Genomic DNA, 18610 nt, shown 5'->3' with positions numbered 1-18610 from the left:
CATCCCTGGTCAGGGTCGACGTGGCGTGCCTCGCGCTTGGCGAATCATTTGTTCCGGCTATAAAGCCGGTCGATGAGGTTGATGGTTGCGGGTAGTAGTTGTTCCGTCGGTCGTATTCGCTTGAATCCGATAGTATCATCGGTTGTATTGGGTTGTTCGAAGTGGCGGCCGAGCTGAGGGTTCGGTGGTCAACAGGTAGAAGGATGACGTCCTGGATCACCTCTCCACCCAGACTCGCTCCCTTCCCCGGAAGTGGAGGGGGTACTGCACATTCCCCACCTCCAAACCGCGAGGTTGTTTTGTCCGAAAGTGTTGTGCAAATTTCTTTTATCAGAGTTTGTTTTTTTGTTTTCAAATCTTGGTCCATTGTTTTGCGGGGTCGATTACAAAAGGCGTCGGGTGGGTTTCGTAGGTCATCCGATTTCATCTCATTTAACAATGCAGTGTCCGGTATCCTTTGATGGCTTTTTTGAGGGAGCATCTTGTTTATTGATCAGAGGTTCCCCCAGTGTCGGCGATCAACGTTGCCCTTTTGTTGGAGTTGGAGCTAGCATCGGTTGGTGACATTTCCATTAGGTGCTTTCTACTTTTGCTACGCGTTCTTATCCCTTCATTCACAGAGAGGTTCGCGGTCCTTCTAGTATCACTGTGTGTGAGTGGAGGAGATACAAACGTTTTGTCTTTGCGGGAAAGTCGCTGAGAGTTTTGCTTGGGCTTCGATGAGCTGGGTTCTACTGATACGGTAGTTTTCTCTGGTCTGGAAACATTGGGAGAAACTAGGCGGGAATCATTTACTATGGCTTCAAGCTTTCGTTTCAACGACTCAACTTCCGCTCGTAATTCAGCAATTATTTTATCTTTGCTGGATTCTTCTTGCCTGAGCCGCTTCTGCACTTCACTAGCGATGGTTTCCTTTTGTGACTCAATGGCGTAGATTCTCCTTGCTTCAGCGGGTGAGATTTTCTTGTCCACTCTGATCCGAATAACGTTAACTTCGTCTTTGTACTTCGGGCATATGCGTGCTATGGGTGAATGGGCTCCTTGGCAATGCATACAATACGGAGCGTTACTGCATTGTTCTCCTTCAGTTACGTGTTGAGCTTGAGAGCACTGCAGGCAGATTCCAGACTGCTGGCAGAACTTCCGAGGATGTCCATATGTACCACACTGAAAGCAGATGATCGGAGCAGGGTAGTAGGAGCGTACGGCAACGCGAAGTCCACCAAAGTATACGGCTTCGGGCAGCATAGTTCCGTGAAAAGTTAACACGACTAGCGGAGTATTTCGTACCGTACCGTTGACTTTTTTGGTGATTCGGCGCACTGCTTGTATCCCTTGTGACTTCAGATGATTAAGAAGTGTTTCTTCATCCACGTCCGTAGAGTCTGCCTCAAACACGGTGCCTTGAACCTTGTTCAAGGTGGGATGGGATATTACTTCGACGACGGTTCCATCAGTAAGCCGGGTGATGCCAGTCAATTTGCGGTAAATTGACTTCAGATTGGTGCGGAGCAAATACCTAGTTCCACGACCTTCCTTGACCATTCCCACTTTTTTAACTTCTTTTGCACCTACTGCGACTTCGATTGATGCGGTGATGATGAACGGGTTCGGTAGTGGTGTTTGCGTGTTTTGCCCATTCTCGTCCGATTTTCTACGCAGGAGCAAAACCATGGTTTGCCCTATTTCGTCATCACTTAACATCCAGTCCGGTTGACGTTTTTCCCGCAGAGAACCACCTGGATCCCCAGGGTCGCCCCTACCAGGGGCATGGTTGACCCCGGCCATTAGGCCGGGAAGCTAATACGATGATCACCAGCACTTTAATGTTCACTGTTGAGTCTCTTCTACTACTCGGGAAATTCACTGTGATTTATCGCACAATACAACAATGGAACGGCGATAGTTGTATCACTTGTTATTGTTGTGTTCCGCGCACCAGTGGAGATGAAATATTCACAAATTCACCAGTTTTTTTTCGCGGGTTTAGATTTTTAGTGAAATAAACGCGATCAGTGTAGATGAATTGCTGTACTAGCAACTTTTCATAAACGAACGCGATGGATTTCACGAGAAAAAAGGGGTTCGAAACTGAGAGCTAAACGGACGCGTGGTAACAACGACTGTGTCCCGAACTCGAGTTGGGTTTAACAGATGATATCATGATCATAGTTGGTTTTCGGTAAGTTGAGATTTCATATAAACTTTCAATTTTAGCCTAAATGTATTACGGTTTGTTAACTGTTTCAAGTCAACAGGAAGCTGATTGAAATTCATTGGACCGATAAATCTTATTCTTTTTTGTGCAAAACTAGTAGTAGCTCTTACTCTTTGCAAATTGTTGGCTTGCCTGGTTCCATATATATTTTCTACTAGAGGAAATTGTATGTTGTGGTGCATAACAGTTCTGTGCAGAACATCGAAAACTAGTTGATGGGTTTGTAAATCGCATAAGGCTACCAAAGGTAAGATATTGTGAGAACGATCTGAATACAGCATGAGAGTAGGATAAAGAAAGGGACGTTTAAACATTATTTTTAGACATCTATTTTGCAGAACCTGAAGTTTTTTCAAGTTTGAAATACATGCTCTTCCCCAAATGGAAACCAAATAGTTCAACTGCGAATGAATATAAGCATAGTAAAACGACAAAAGGGCTCTTCTAGTTACGAAAGTAGAAATACGACGCATAATGCCACACAAAGACGCTACCTTTTTTTCTACATGGTTAATATGGTTCTTCCACGATAATGTTGTGTCTAAGAATATTCCAAGATATTTGAAGTAATCTACTCGTTCGATAATATTTGTTCCTATCCTCACATTGCTATTGTAAACTATTTTCTTCCTAGGTGAATGAAAGAACAGAAGTTTGGTTTTAGATAGATTTAGCGAAAGAAGATTAGTATTGAAGTAAGCTAACAAGATTTGTAAATCTTCTTCCATCTGACGCATGATTGTTTCGCTATTACTACCCGGGTAAAACAGTGCAGAATCATCTGCAAACAATCTAGGGATTCCGTGAAGCCGCAAATTTCCTAGGTCATTTATATAAGCAAGAAATAATATCGGGCCAATATTACTCCCCTGCGGGACACCTATGTTAATAGGTTTTTGTGAACTTTGAACGCCATTTATGGAAACAAACTGTTTACGGTTCTCCAAATAACTACGGATGATATTGTTTGCAACCCCTCGTATACCATACATTTCCAGTTTCTTCAAAAGAATTTCGTGATTAAGCGTATCAAATGCTTTTTTAAGGTCCAAGAACAGAGCACCAACTATTTTTCTGTTATCAAGTTCATTTAAAATGCTATCGACAAGCTCAGTAATAGCAATCAACGTACTGCAGCCCTGCCTAAATCCATATTGCAGTTTGTAGAGGACATCATGCTTATGAAAGAAATCCAAAATTCTTTTTACCAATAGTTTTTCAAAAACTTTATTAAACACTGATAAAGTTGATATTGGGCGATAATTCCCGACATCGTTGGAATCGCCTGATTTAAATATAGGGATTACTTTGGCGACCTTGAGACAATTAGGGTAGGTTCCGGTTTCAATGATGCTGTTAAACATGTTCTGTAGAAGTACAGCAAATGTATCTGCATTATTTTTAACTATTTTTACAGGTATATTATCTGGACCACAAGCTTTGTTATTCTCTAAATCACGTATAACCAACAGAATTTCATTTACTGATGCAGGGTGCAAATATATTGAATCAGAAACCCGACGTCCAATCGAAGAAGGAAAGTTTGAGCTACTAGTTATGTTAGTTGCCAAATTATTACCAATGGATGCAAAATAATTATTGAAAATATTAGAAATATCGAGATTATCAGAAACTTTTCTACCCTGATAGGAAAGTTCTATTTTGTTTTGACTAGGTTCGTTTCCTAAAATTTGCTTAAGATTTTTCCAAAACCTACTGTGGGGCGTGTTATTCAAAAGTGATTCATAATACTGCTGTTTACAACGCTTTTTTGTTGCTTCTACTTTCCTTGAGACGTGTTGCAACATTTCCTTCAGGTGGTTGTCGGATGGGTTCCTTTTCACACGCTTGAGGTAATTGTTTTTCAATTTTATCAGAGTCCACAAATCAAAGGACATCCAGGGACAGAAAATACTTTTAACATTTGCTTTTTTGGAAACCGTTCTTGTGCAATTATTAAGTAATGAGTTGTATTTATCGATAATATTTTCTAAACAGTTATCTACATCATCTAAATCGCCAATGTTGGTGAGGAAATTTTGAAATTCTGATTCAAGAAGACGATGGTTAATTATTCTTTTTTTAAGCAAAATATTTTGTTTTTTGGATGGCAAATTCAAGGAGGTAATGATGATAGAGTGGTCACTAATATCATTTTCAATTGTATCGTTCCTCATCCTACCAATGTCGTCTAATTTGCAAATCACGTGATCTAGGATATTACCGCTGGTCGGTCTAGTGACAAAGGTGTTCGAACAAACAAAACCATAGGATTCCAGCAATGTTTTATATCTTACCACAGCATTGTTGCTAGCATTATTTACGGGCACGTTAACATCACCAACAATTAGACAACAGCGATTACAATTAGAAGATTCAATTACATTCTCTAGTTTAACATTGAAATCGACAAAATCATAAGAGGGAGGGCGGTACAACCCATGAATATCATAACATATTCCTCCAACCTCTACCTCAACGTGTATGTGATGGAACCCATCCTGACAATCATTTTTTATTACCTTCTGGGACAAACTATTTTTGACGGACACAGCTAGGCCACCATTTGACTGATTTCAACAAGAAAAACAACTAACATATCCAGGAACTTTATATAATGAACTATTACTGCTACTTATCCACGTTTCACCAAAAACAATCACATCAATAGAAAACTTACACATTTCCAAAATTTGCAAAACAGAATCAAATTTATGCATATCGTTAAGACCCCTAACATTCCACTGTAAAATACGTAATTTGTTGTCGTTGATTTCAGCATAACAATTATTGAAATCATCGATATCGTTGTGAAAATAATTTAGTGAATTAGCCATTGAAAAATAACAATACTAAAACAAAAAACAGAAAGCAGTTACGTAAATAACATCAGTTGTACATATAACTCGACTTTAAACTTTGCCCACCGAATTGACGAATAAGTTTATCCAAGTCGTCATGACTTCTGATAATCTCAGTTTTAGATCTCTCCTCAACTTTTACCAATATAGATCCACCTCGTCCTACCCAAACATACTTCCAACCTAGATCTTTTTGCTGGGCTCGAACATATCGCAAAAGTTGTAGTGAAAACGGGGTTAACTCATTCCTAACGGTTATTTTGGAAGGCTGTTGATTGAATAATAGGTTTTCATTGATTTGGGTTGACAACAAAACACCAAACTGCTTTTTCTTCTCAAGTAATGCTTCTTTTACTGAGTTCCGTTTGAATTCAACTCTTACTGGCGGAAGTGAGTTAGCAGAATTAGTTGATCCTATTCTAGTAGCTGCAACTACGTCATCGGAATTCAGTTGAACTCCAACCGCTAAACTAATTTTTGCTGTGAGGTCGCGGACATTTTCATAAGGCAAGGGTGGTACACCCAAAAATACTAGGTTGTTAAGCTTTTTTTCTTTGTGGGCATTATCAACGTGCATTTCCAATTTATTCAAAGATGTTTTCAAAGACGCTTGGGAATGTTTTAGCACTTCCAACTCCTGCTTCAGCATTACATTCTCTTTTTTGAGTAAGGCAAAGTCACGAAGAATTTCTTCAAATTTTGAAGACAAAAATTCTTGCGACGATTCAATAGCTGTAGCTAAAGACTTCATCTCTTCTCTCATGCTGAGCATTTCAATGGACACCACAGATTTCAGTTCTGACGTAACAGATGCTACAATAGATGATTCAGTACTATTTTTGCATACCAATTGTTTGAAATGGCTTGCGCAACTATCAGAGCAAAAGTAGGAACTATTTTTTAAACGGCTTGCTGCTTTTTTTGATAGATTTCGACAAGTCAAGTGTGCAGATTCACAGCAATTTTTACAAGAGATTATTTTTGAGTAGTCAGATTCCTGCTTCTTGCAAACAGTGCAAACCGTACTGCTATCCATTGCAGACACAAATTGAAACACCTATGAAAAGTCTCCTTAACGAAAATAAATAAATAAATAAATAAATAACACAGAAAGACACAGATAAACAGAAACACGTTTAGAAGAAATAAAGGCTGATGTACTGTGATAAGAGTGATAAAGTAATTTTCATCTGTTTGTTGACTACAAAACAAGTTACATAGGACACGTCATTGCTCGGTTAGGTTCGCTTTTTCGAAACTGTGGAGAGCCAACTATTTACGCATTGAAGCTTCGTATAATACTACTAACCACGCTCAGCAACAACGGTGATAGCTCTTTTCTATCTTTAAGCAACCAAATCCGCAACCGATGGAAACCACACTATGAGGTGTGACAATCATGTGTTGAATTGAATCTGCCGAAAAAAAAACAGCCTCTAGAGCATGCCTACGAACTACTTGGTGGCAGCCGTATACAGCAACAAAAGCTTGGCGGTTGACAGAACCACAATATGTTAAACACCAGTGTGTGTACTCTAAGATGTACTAAAAGCTATACACACCATGAAGCACGGTAGCGTTCGCACCAGAGCAGCAACAACAACATCAAACAACAGCAGACCACGTTCACAGCTTACCAAGTACGGCAGATAGCCACTACAACAAGCAAGGACCTATCCAACGGACTTCACTGATAAAGAAGAATGAGTGAAACCAATTTATTGATTTTAAAAGTCGTTACCTCTTCAAATCACTGCACTTCAACGGATTTCAATCACAAGTTGATTAATGATAAGACGGCACTATGACAAATTCACAAACGGCAAGTATTGCAAGGCAAAACATTAAAAAAATATCACTAGGTTTTAAGATCACTATCAACTGTTAAACCAGTGCTGCCAGTTTATCTTTGGTTCAAAATATTGGAAATCTCTTTCAACATTTTCACGGAATAATGGCAAAAGCTGTAGAAACATTTCTAACGTTATTCTCAGTGAAATCAAGTCAATATCTAGTCTCCATGGCCAACTTTCTGTAGATTTTTATAGCCTTTTTCCTAGGAACTCCTTAGAAGAGCACCCGAAAGAATAGTTGATATTTTAGAAAAAAAAAAACTTCCAGCATGCATTTAAGTGAAATCCGTAAAAAAATATGATTGAAGAAGAAATAGAGGTCAAACGCTTGAAAAAAAACATTATCGATAATACAGATGGTTTAGTTTTTTTTAGTTTTGATTAATTAAAAACTGAATTAAGTTATATTGCGGAATATTATTTGAGTCCCTAAGGGTAAAACTTGCAAAAATAAAGCAGCTTCAAAATGTTTTTTTTTTTTTATTTTGATAAAAATTTAAATGAAAACAAGTTGATGGGTTTTAAGATTGCTTTACAAGGTTCATCGCTAGATTTCAACTGAAAAGTTCCACCTTTATAGTTGAAAATGTTCACTGGAACCAGATTCATGCCATGGTCTCTAAGTCTCAGAGGTTTTCGTGGGGTTTTCAGAGGGCTTCAGAGAGGTTCCAGGGACGTTTAATGTAGTTTCAGGGGATCCCAGAGAGTATCCAGATATTTGGAGCGTTTCAGAGGATTGCCGGAGATTTTGTGGAATTTCAAGATGTATTCAGGGGTCTTAGGAGGTCTTAAAGCCCTAAGGGGCTTCAGAGATGTTAGTTGTGAAAATTAAACTTTTCGAAAAATATTGAAACGTCCCTGAAAACACCGTCAAACGTTTGTGAAGGTTTGATCTGTGCATTAAAACGTACATACATTCAGGCGTTTTGTATGTTTTCGATCGTTTAGTTATTTTCGAACCGGTTTTGATTGTTTTTTTTTTTCATACGCAATTATGTGAACATAAGAAATAAACTATTGATCCATCAGTATTTTTAGGACAATATTAAAAAAATACCGGGTATTTATCTATAAATCTAGATTCTCATCCATACTGCCCTCCTGACACAAATTGTTAACTTAAACTATGTCGTCTACTAAAAAATCACCTTCCCTAATACACCAATTTCACATTTCATGTACGTTGGTAAATCACTCCCAGTAAATCAACATTAATGAGGAGTTTTTTTAAAGCCTTTCTTAGTAGTATAGAAATTTACTTTAGTAATATACTTTCCCAAAATAAATTATCAAAATACAGTATTGACACCGTAAGTTTAAGGTTTTGTCTGTGAGGTTCTCCGCAACAACCTAATGATACCGGAACATATGATTTTCCTCTACTTCCTAAAGTTCCTCAAGTTGTATAAAGCTTATCATACGTATGCGATGTCATGCAATAAATTTATAGATCATCTCATCGCCTCTTTATTTTTAATCATGTTAAATAAAACAGCGCCAATATACGTTGCTGATTTCTGAATCCGGTTTTATAAAACAATTTTATCTAGATTTTTTTTAATTCAGAACGTATATATATTTAAGCTTGCAAAGTGGCATATCATTACACATTATGGTATTTCAATGTTAGTTCCTATTTGGATTTTTTTTTCAGGAATTTCTTCTGGGAATGCCTGCAGGAGTTCGATATGAAGCTCCACCAGGATTTTTCCCTGGGAATTCATCTCGGAGTTTCCTCTGGGGATTCTTCCAAAAGTTGCTCTTGTGGAGTCTTTCAAGCATTTCCCGTAGACATTCCTCCAGGACCCAACTAACAATCACTCATTTTACAAGCACCTTTACAACGAATTGATTCAGTATGACGCTGAATAACATTTGGATAATTTTCAAGCACAACCTTTGTTCGGGTTTTGTTCACACACATTTGGAGAAACTATAAAGCATAGTGTTGTTTACCAACTGAAGTGTTTGTTGTTAAATCGTTTTACAACTATATAGTAAAGCTGTTATTCAGCTTTAGCAAAAATGATTAAAAATATAAAAAAATGTAAAACTTTTCAATTTCCACGAGAGTTTATGATTGGAACTTAATGCTGCATATTACTGCTGAAAATCATATTAAATAATAACTACACATAAATTTACCTAATTCCAGATTCGAACTCGAGACCCGTCGATTGCCAGCCGCATGCCTTCCTATCTGCGCCATCCTTGAGATGATGAATTGCAGCGCTCAAATCAAAACATAAACTTCCCGTGGTTTAATAATGATCAGACTTCGACTCCTATTCAGCAGTGGTGAATTAGCACAACATTATGGTTAACGACTGAACAACAGATTAATTCAGCTGTTGTTCAGTAAAAACACGTGTTTTTCATCACGTGTTCTGAGTTGAAGTATAATGAAACGAAAGCGCTTATTTGACTTGTGAAAAACACATTATACAGATGCATGCCCTAATTTTTACATGAACATAACAAGAAGCAGAAAAAAGTCTTATTAAACTATGTTGTAAAGGTATTACAGCGGGTCGAATAAAAATCATATTAAATGCTTATGAAGTGATTTAAATTATCATTGTTAATACCAATATGAAAAGTTGAACATTGGCTACTTTTTCAATTGAAATAGCATTTGTACAGTAATGTGTACAGCATAATTTTAGTTCAGCTATAGTTACTATTATAAAGCAACAATTCAGCATGCATGCTTGTATGCAGCTGGCGATTGTTAGTTCGGGAGATCTTTTAGGGGGGCTCAATGGAAGTTACTTCTGGGAGATTCTCCTGGAGCTCCTTCTGGGGATTCCTACAGGAGCCCCGTTTAGAGACTTTTCAAGGACTTTTAAGAATTTCTCAAGAAGATTCCTCTGAAGAATGTTTCTGCAGGAAATTTCACCAGAAGCTAACTTTAGGGATTCCTCCGAATGTATTTCTTAAGAAGTTACCTTTGGGGATTTCAATAAAAGTTCTCTCTGGGAGTTCTTTCAGCAGAAACCTTTTGGAATTCCTCTAGGAGCCCTCTGAAATATTCAATTAAAGCTTCCTGATTGAATTTCCTAATTAAATTTCTCAATGGAAGTTCCTTTCATTTCTTAAGGATTTTAACTCCAGGGTTCGTTCCAGGAGCTACCTCTGGGTATGTCATTGAAAGTTTTTTGAGTGGATTCCTCCAGGGGTTCCCTCTGGAGATCTCGATAAAGTTCCTACAGGGAAATTATCCAGAAGGTCCCTTTGGGATTCCTCGAGGAGTTCCATCTGGGTAATCAGCCTGGTGTTCCTTCTGAGGGTTTCAATGATAGTTTCTAGGAGTCTTCTAGGAATTCTCTAGATGTCTAGATCTCTAGATGTCAGTGGAAGTGTCTGCAAGGAATTTCTTCATGAGCTCCAGAAAATACCGCCAATGATTGCTTCAGGAGTATTCTGTCAGGAGTTTCTTCTAGAGATTTCAATAAAAGTTCCTATAAGGATTTTTTTTTTCAAGGCGTTCCGCTTGGGAACCCATCGAGAAATTCACTATGATGATTCCTCCAGGAGATGTCTATGATGATTTCTTCTGGAGTACCCTCAAGAAGTTCTTCTGAGAGTCCCTCTGGGGATTTTTACCCGATTTTTTTCTGAGGATTTATCCAGGAGTTATTTCTGTGAGTTATACCAGGAGTTTCGCTTTCTAAGAGTTTCAATGAATGTGGAATAACCTCTAGGAATTCCTCCAGGAGTCCATGTTGAAGTTCCGTCTCTACCCCATTTGACCCAACGCCATTTGGCACATTGCGTTTAGCATACTGTCATTTGGCATAATGGCCATTTGGCATAACAAATATTATGCACATTCTTATCTAGCAGGCTGTTCTTCGTGTTATGCCAAACGACATCACGCCATATGGCCATTATGCCAAATCTCCTTTATTCCAAATGGCATTATGCCAAACGGCGTTATGAAAAATGCCGAAGTTCTCTCTAGGGACCTATAGAGGATTTGTCTCTGGGTATTCCTCCTGGAGTTCCTTTTGGGGATTCTTACAGAAGTTCCCTTTGTGAATTCCACCAGAAGTTTCCTCTGGAAGATTTCAAAGGAAGTTTCTGCCAAGAACTTCTCTTGTTGTTAACTTTGGGGATTTTTCCAGAAAATACCTCTAAGGATTCATCCAGGGGTATACTTTCTGGAATAAACTCACCGCATTACATAAGAGGTCCTATAGGGATGCATCGATTCCTTTCGATATTGCTTCGATAATTAGTCTATAAATTTTGTCGGATTTTTTTTTCTTGGAATTTTATTCGGAAATATCCTTGCAATTATGCCACAAAAGTTCAGCTTATTGGACGCAGTGGCTTAATTTCCTCAACAGGGGAGGGAAAAAATCCTTGGGATTTCCGTCGATTATTTGATCGTTAATATATTCGGCGATCCCCTCGTGACTTGCTTCCGTGTTCAGCACTTTCTTTTAAAATTCCGTGTGACAAACAAATGAAACATCGTTCAGCAATTCTCTTCAAATCTTTTTCGAAAATTTCGTAAGAAGTTTTTGACGTAAACTACGTCTAAGGGGAAGGTACGGTACTGTACCACGGCACCGGGTGCAAAATGAAAATCTAAAATTTTGCGACCGTCACGAAATTGCAACAGATTTCAAACGCTAATAACTCAAAAAGTAATCGATGGATTTTCCGGATTATAGCTCGAATCGATGGGAAAACTGCACAACAATTTTCTACAATACACAGAAGTTACTATTTTCAATTCTAAACTATTGAAAATTTGGAAATAGTGAACCCATGTTTTAATTTTATCCAGCCAATCACGTGCAAGCACGTTTTTTGGGTTTTTCGCTGCGGTATAAAAGCATCCTGCTTCTTCTCATCTTCCATCAGTCTTCTTCGACGCTTCGAAGGGAACGCATCAGCGGAGCGCTGGCCGACTATAAATTATAATCTTCTTTGCGCTTTCGCTCAGTATTCTTCCGTGCGTCGAGTGTGGTGGAGACAGTGAGAGCGCTGTTGCGTTTCGCTCCTCCATTCTTCTTCACACAGTCGAGCACGGAAGACCAACGGACGCACCACCAGCAACCGAGCAGCAGCGGCGGCGGTGGAATTCTCTTCACCCGGGCATGCAGGAATTTTCACTTTCTACATCGCAGCCAGCACCGTCGTCCAAGGAAGGAATTGTTCCAGAATTTGGGTTTTGCGAAATCAAATTCAAACAGTCCTTATCAGGGCTAACATTTTGATTTCTCTGAAAGAGTTAATGGAATTCTCCTATGAAGTGAAGAAATGTAAGTGCCGACATTTTGAAACGAACAACTGCGAGAGCGCGATTGAAGTGCGTGAATTGGTGGAGGTACGGTACCACGGCCTGGGTGTAAAATGAAAATCTGAAATTTTACGATGACAAACAAATTTTACACGCTAACTCAGCCATTTATCGAATAATTTTCAAAACATTCATATTCTTCCTTCATTCTTTCTTGACCCTTCGAGGGGGAGACCGAGCCAGTTTCTCCGTTTGCCTTTTCGTTCTTTGACAAGCCGAGCGGGCTGGTCGTCGACGCTATTCTCGCTTCGGTGCACTTTGCTCAGTATTCTTCCGTGAGTTGAGTGTGGTGGAGTCGGCGAGAGCGCTGCTGCGTTTCGCTCCTCCATTCTTCTTCACACTGTCGAGCACGGAAGACCAACGAACGCACCGCCGGCAACCGAGCAGCAGCGGCGGCGGTGGAATTAAGCTCATTCGTAATTTCCCAGTTCGGAAGCGGGTGGGTAAAGCAGCAACGCGTAATGCGTAATTTTCTTCACCCGGGCATGCGGGGATTTTCAATTTCAACATCGCAGGCAGCACCATCGTCCAAGGAAGGAATTCTTCCAGAATTTGGTATTGCGAACTCAAATTTAAACAGTCCTTATCAGGGCTAACATTTTGAATTTTCTGAAAGAGTTAATCGAATTCTCCTATGAAGTGAAGACACGTAAGTGCCGACAAAAACCAACAACTACGAGAGCGCGGTTGAAGTGCGTGAATTGGTGGAGGTACGGTACCACGGCCTGGGTGTAAAATGAAAATCTGAAATTTTACGATTTTCTTTACATAATAGCTTCTTGACACAATCCTAATATATTTACAAAGCTTTGCGAGAGGATTGGAAATTTGCAGATAATTTCTTCAACTCAGAAAAATTGCAAGTTTAATGAAGAAATGAAAATTACTTCCCAGTGTTGCCAAATTTCAATGAGTGTTGTGACCGCAAAATTCAAAAATCTGTATGCTCATTTTTGCCGAAAAATCTAGAAGAAAACGGTGCGATTTATAGAAATTCTTTGTTAAATAATTAAATATGATTAAATCCAGTCCACCAATTAGCAAAAGCTTAATGATTTGCATGCTTAGTTTGATTGCCTAGAAAGCTGTATGGCAACACTGATTCTTACCCCTCTCTCATCTAACCAATCACGTTCGAGAGGGGAATCTGAACTGTGTCGTATAAAGCAAACTGCTTCGTCGCATCTTACATTATTCTTCTTTGACCTACCCTTACGATTGCATCGTGCGGAGAGAAAAATTCCGGCTTGCAGCTCGAGCATAAAAGAACTCTGCTCTGCTTGGTTGGCATCAGAATCCAGTCAGTTGCTGTGGACGATGGCGGCGAAGAAAACCGGAAAGGCTTCGAAGAATAATAATTCTGGTATCTCCCAGAAAAGCGTTACGTTTGAGAATGTAATCGCTCACAAAATAACAAAGAGGAGGAAGAAGAGAAATCGCCGAATGAAGACAACCATGGTGTACACCTACCGAGTTATCCGCCGTCATGGAAAGAGCATCCGAGTGACATTTTCACTTGTTCCGGTGCTTCTACCGTCCAAGTTGAGTTACTCCCCGGCCTAAAATACACGAACAAATACAAACGGCCCTTTTCAGGGCCATCAAAATATTCACTAAAGAGTTTATACCAGATGTTTGATGTTTTCCATTGAAAGTATCCCTAGAGAAACCTGTAGAGCAACCATTATTGAACCAACAATAATGACTTTATTTCAATTTTAACGATCGAATTGGAACTTTTCTTGCTCCAAACGTCTTAACGCTGTCACACATTGTAAGAAACGTTTAAAATTGGGATATTCTTATTTCAATATTAAATAACAAAATTGTCTTCTCGCTAACTGCTTGCAATCTGAGCTCAATAAATCGTTTGAAGTGTTAGGAGGTTCCCTATCACAGACATCACATTCTTATACCAGGCGTAGGAAGAAATGAAAGTCCTCTGTAAAATTCCAATTTTAGCAGGAGTGCTTTTCAAAGCTTTTCAACAGTGATACTTGTGAAAGTTTACTTTGTGAAGTGTGGAATAGTTGAGAAATCAAACATGTCGGATTATTTGACAAATAAATATGGGCGAAGTTACCGGAAGCGATTGGCTGACCCTGTAGAAAACTCTTCGAAGCAGCCAAGGACGGATGCGGAGCGGGCTCGCTGCTATCGGGCTAGGATGAAGGCGGCGAAAGGTAATGCGTCTCCAACCGTTGGTTGGGACGCTGGCGAAGGCCCTTCAACTCGAGGTAGGAGATTTTAATAATTTATTAGAAATACGACGGTTATTTTGCCCATTCTTTCAACACTTCAAAATATGATGATTTGATCTCATGTTTATTTTTGATGTGGTTATTTTCATTTATGCGATATACGAATGAAAATCCATTAAATTCTTGATAATTTCTCTATCATTAGCTAATGATGTACCAAAAATCCATTTGAAGGAATCTTAATTTGAAATGTTGAATCCGCATTTATCCATATGGTATTTTATAATGAAATCTTTCTGTTATTCATACCACCTTATTCACCGAGTATGTTGAAACTTTGTTAACATTTATTTACATTACTTATTTTCTCAAAAGTATGGTGCCGTCATCTTTGAACATATTCGTCCCATTATCAATGCATATTTACAATTGTGTTTTCATTAAATATATTAGAGACAAATGCTAAGAATAGAAATGTGTATTTCTAATTTATCAAATAAACTAAAGAAAATTCTTGGAAACTTGATTATCAGTCGATGATTAATCAGACAATGGAACTCTATATACATTTTATCAAATATCGAAAGCAAACTGTTATTTGCTCAAAATGTTCATTGGAAGTTTACATGCACTTTGAATCATGTAAACTGATGAGATATTTATCTGTAATTTACCTTGAATATAATTTTAAACAAATTATACTTTATTACACCCGATTCCAATAGTCCGGTATGAACTCATTATCGCCTGTCGAAGATTTAATGCGATATATATTTGGTTATCGCAAATTTTGCGGGTATCGGTCAAAACTGTCTTTCTGTCATATACTTTGTTTTTAGTGTTTCCTGCAGTGCGTCAACCTGGCGAAGAAGTTGGCAATGTGGTTGGGGATCCCCTTGTTGGGGATGTTTCGTTCAACATTGATGACCTTATGGTCGGTGATGGCTTTCCGGCACGAAACATGTTTCACAACCATCTCAGTCAAATCTCATGCTCCACCCTGGTTTCGACCGATGATGACAGCATGCCCGATCTGAGTATGCGTGACAACCTGTATCCTGAGCATTCAGGGCAGGGTAAGAAACTATATTATTTTTGGATGTTTATAGTTATGAAAACTGTGTTTCTGATACATATTTTAATCGTAGTGTTCCCACCGGCTCACTTGCTCGGCAATCGTGCTGACAACATCATTGGTAATCCTGATGTTGGGGAGATTTTGGTCAACACTGTTGACCTTATGGTCGGTGATGTCTCACCGGCGCGAAATTCATTTTCCGATCATATCGATCAAATACCGTGTGATGCCAACACCATCGAAAACAGCTTGCGTGAAGAACAGGTTGGTTTCTTGAATCCTGAGCATTCAGGCCAGGGTAAGTAACAAACATAATGTTTTACTGTTTCGATTTATTTAAATATTAAAATTTTGTTTGTAGTGCTTCCACCGGTTCCTTCATTTAATCTTCAAGTCGGAATCACCGTTGGTAATCCCGATGCCGGAAATACTTTGGTCAACTTTGATGACCCTATGGTCGGTGATGTCACGCTGACGCAAAACTCATTCGACGACCATCATGACCAAAACTCATGTGGTTCTGGAACTTTGACAGCCGTCGAAAACGTGCCAGAACAAAACATTCGTGGCAGACACGTTGGCTTCTCGTCTCCTGAGCATTCAGGCCAGGGTGAGCAACTGCACTTATTTTGAAGTTTTTCATGTAACCATGTTGTTACCCCACATTCCTTTTACTTTCCAGAACCATTTGAGCCGAACCTAGAAGGCGCAACGAAGGAATTCAAGAAGCGATTTGTCAACAATCGTTTTGGATTCCCTTGTGGCGTATGCGACAGGCTATGGTTTTCAAATGACTTAAAACTGCTCAGTAATGCCGAAGCGATGGTGTTAGCCGGCACCAATTTGGAAACCACAGGCTTGTCTGCATGCGTCACATGTAGGACCAGCCTGAAACATGGAAAGGTTCCATTGTTGGCTGTATCAAATGGCTTCAAGTTTCCAGATTATCCGTCGAATCTGCATCTACCACCGTTGGACCCGATCAGTGAGCGCTTCATTTCGCCACGGTTGCCGTTTATGCAAATTCGGCGACTGCGCTTTGCAGCCGGCAGTTACGGCATCATTGGTCAGGTGATAAACGTGCCTGTAGATGTGGACCAGATGGTCAGGGAGCTTCCTCGCCAACTCGACGATGACAGAGCCATCAATGTCTCTATAAAGAAACATTTGGTGCACAAGACCAGCTACCTGTCTGGATGGGTGAAGAAGGCAACTATCAGAGCCTGGTTGCAGTATCTGGTGACTACTCCTCTTTACCGTCACTACGGTATAACCTTCAGCGAGGATAACCTGCAGGCCATCGATATCCACCCTCGAGTTGATGATGCCATCGAAAACCTGGAAAGTGAAAACGACATCGAAATGCTGATTGGGCAGCAGCAGACCTTGCTTTGGAATGAGGATAAATGTTTGGAGATAGCTCCGGGGCAGAATAGAGTGCCATTGTCCATCATTTACGATGAGCACGCTGAGGAGCTGTCATTTCCGGATATTTATCTTGGACAACCAAGAAGGTTCAATTCGGAAATACGAGTGACGCCGTTCATGATGGCTACCAGTGAATTGCGGCGTCGGGATCGACGGGCAGCCAAACCGAAGCATCTCCTGTATGTGGCAATGAAGATTCTTCGTCTACGCGTTTCTGAAGGACTTCAAAACACATTTCGGTGTATGGGAACCGCAAATATTACACGCGAAATGCTGAATGACAGGGAATTTCTCGAGCAATGCATCGATCGAAACCTGTCTTTCTTAAAGTCGATCCCAAATTCGGTGCAGTATTGGCAGCAGCGCAAACGTGATCTATTTGCGATGATCCGGCAGCTGGGGAAACCCACAATGTTCCTGACTTTGAGTGCCAGTGAGACAAAATGGCCACTTCTACTGGAAACACTGCAGAGATTGTCAGGAGGAAATATAAATGGCAACGTTATGCAGACGCTATCGGCTTTACAACGGGCAACACTCGTGAACGAAGATCCAGTGACTTGCTGTGTGTACTTCAACAAACTTGTTGATGTTATAATGCAACTCTTGCAGTCTTCGAGGTACAGCCCGTTTGGAGAGTACCGTGTTGTGGAATTCTTCAAGCGGATCGAGTTCCAACATCGCGGAAGTCCCCACGCCCACATACTGCTCTGGTTAAACAACGATCCCAATGAAGCAGTTTCGGAGAACATGCCCGCCACAGCGCATCTGATCGATAGCCTTTGCTCCGTAAAGGCAGTTGATCTACCGGAAAGCTACGGAAACCAAGTGCATAAGCACACCTTCACTTGCTTCAAGCGGGGCGAGAAAAGCTGCCGGTTCAATATCCCGTACTGGCCGACGGATCAAACTAGGGTATTGCTGCCACTTCCGGTGGATGATGGACGCCGTACACAGCTGAAGAAACGATCCACCGAAATACACAATCTGTTGGAGACCAAAACGTTCGAAACGTTCGCCGAGTTTCTCCACGGTTGCAAGTGTACGATTGAAAGTTATCTCGATATTATTCGTGCATCGATAAAACGGCCAACCGTGTTGATCAAACGCTCGATGACAGAGCTATGGACCAACCCGTTCAACCCGTGGATCGCCAACATTTTGCAGTCAAACATGGATCTTCAGTTCATTCTCGAAGAGTTCTCTTGTGCAGCGTACGTAGTCGAGTACGTCAACAAGGCAAATCGCGGCATAAGCAGTCTTCACCGTGACCTTGTGCAGCTTTCAGAGCAGTTCCCGGATTGTGACCATTTGTCGCTGCTGAAGAAAGTCGGCCTCAAGATGCTGAACTCTGTCGAAATGTCTGCACAAGAAGCTGCATGGTATCTCCTACGCCAACGGACATCGGTTGCAGATCGGACATCGGGCCAGCAGAAAAGTAGAATTCATCCCAACCATGTGGCCGCACGAGAGGACCAAGACACGGAAGCGTACGCAGCAAATGAACGAGGAAGGAATTGCGGACGATTCTACCGACATTTGGACATCCAATGTGGTTCAAAAGTACGAAGCACGTGAGGAATTGGATGATGTATGCTTAGCCGATTTTGCTGCCTACTACACGAAAGTTCAGAACACGGCTAATTCGTACCATCGT

At 40.2% G+C, this 18610-nt stretch overlaps 2 protein-coding genes across 9 annotated transcripts in view; both read left to right on the top strand.

The window, feature by feature from the left end:
* The window catches only part of LOC115263576 (bromodomain-containing protein DDB_G0270170), a 446118-nt gene that overhangs the window by 6112 nt on the left and 421396 nt on the right, over positions 1-18610 (top strand). The window lies entirely within an intron of this gene.
* LOC109418717 (uncharacterized) lies at positions 9676-18544 on the top strand. The gene is made up of 2 exons (XM_062844908.1): positions 9676-16135; positions 16208-18544. Exons 1-2 carry the CDS (start codon positions 15979-15981, stop codon positions 18529-18531), a joined length of 2481 nt encoding a protein of 826 aa, XP_062700892.1. The 5' UTR covers positions 9676-15978; the 3' UTR covers positions 18532-18544.

The sequence above is a fragment of the Aedes albopictus genome, chromosome 1, assembly GCF_035046485.1.
Source record: "Aedes albopictus strain Foshan chromosome 1, AalbF5, whole genome shotgun sequence".
NCBI lineage: Eukaryota > Metazoa > Arthropoda > Insecta > Diptera > Culicidae > Aedes > Aedes albopictus.
Note: the sequence above shows the minus strand (reverse complement) of the source record. Positions and strands in the feature narration are given on the sequence as shown.

Coding starts and splice junctions, on each gene's coding strand:
- LOC109418717 (XM_062844908.1), top strand. CDS start 15,979: ATGGTCGGTGATGTCACGCTGACGCAAAACTCATTCGACGACCATCAT. Junction 16,136..16,207: donor TCCTGAGCATTCAGGCCAGG/GTGAGCAACTGC, acceptor TTTACTTTCCAG/AACCATTTGAGCCGAACCTA.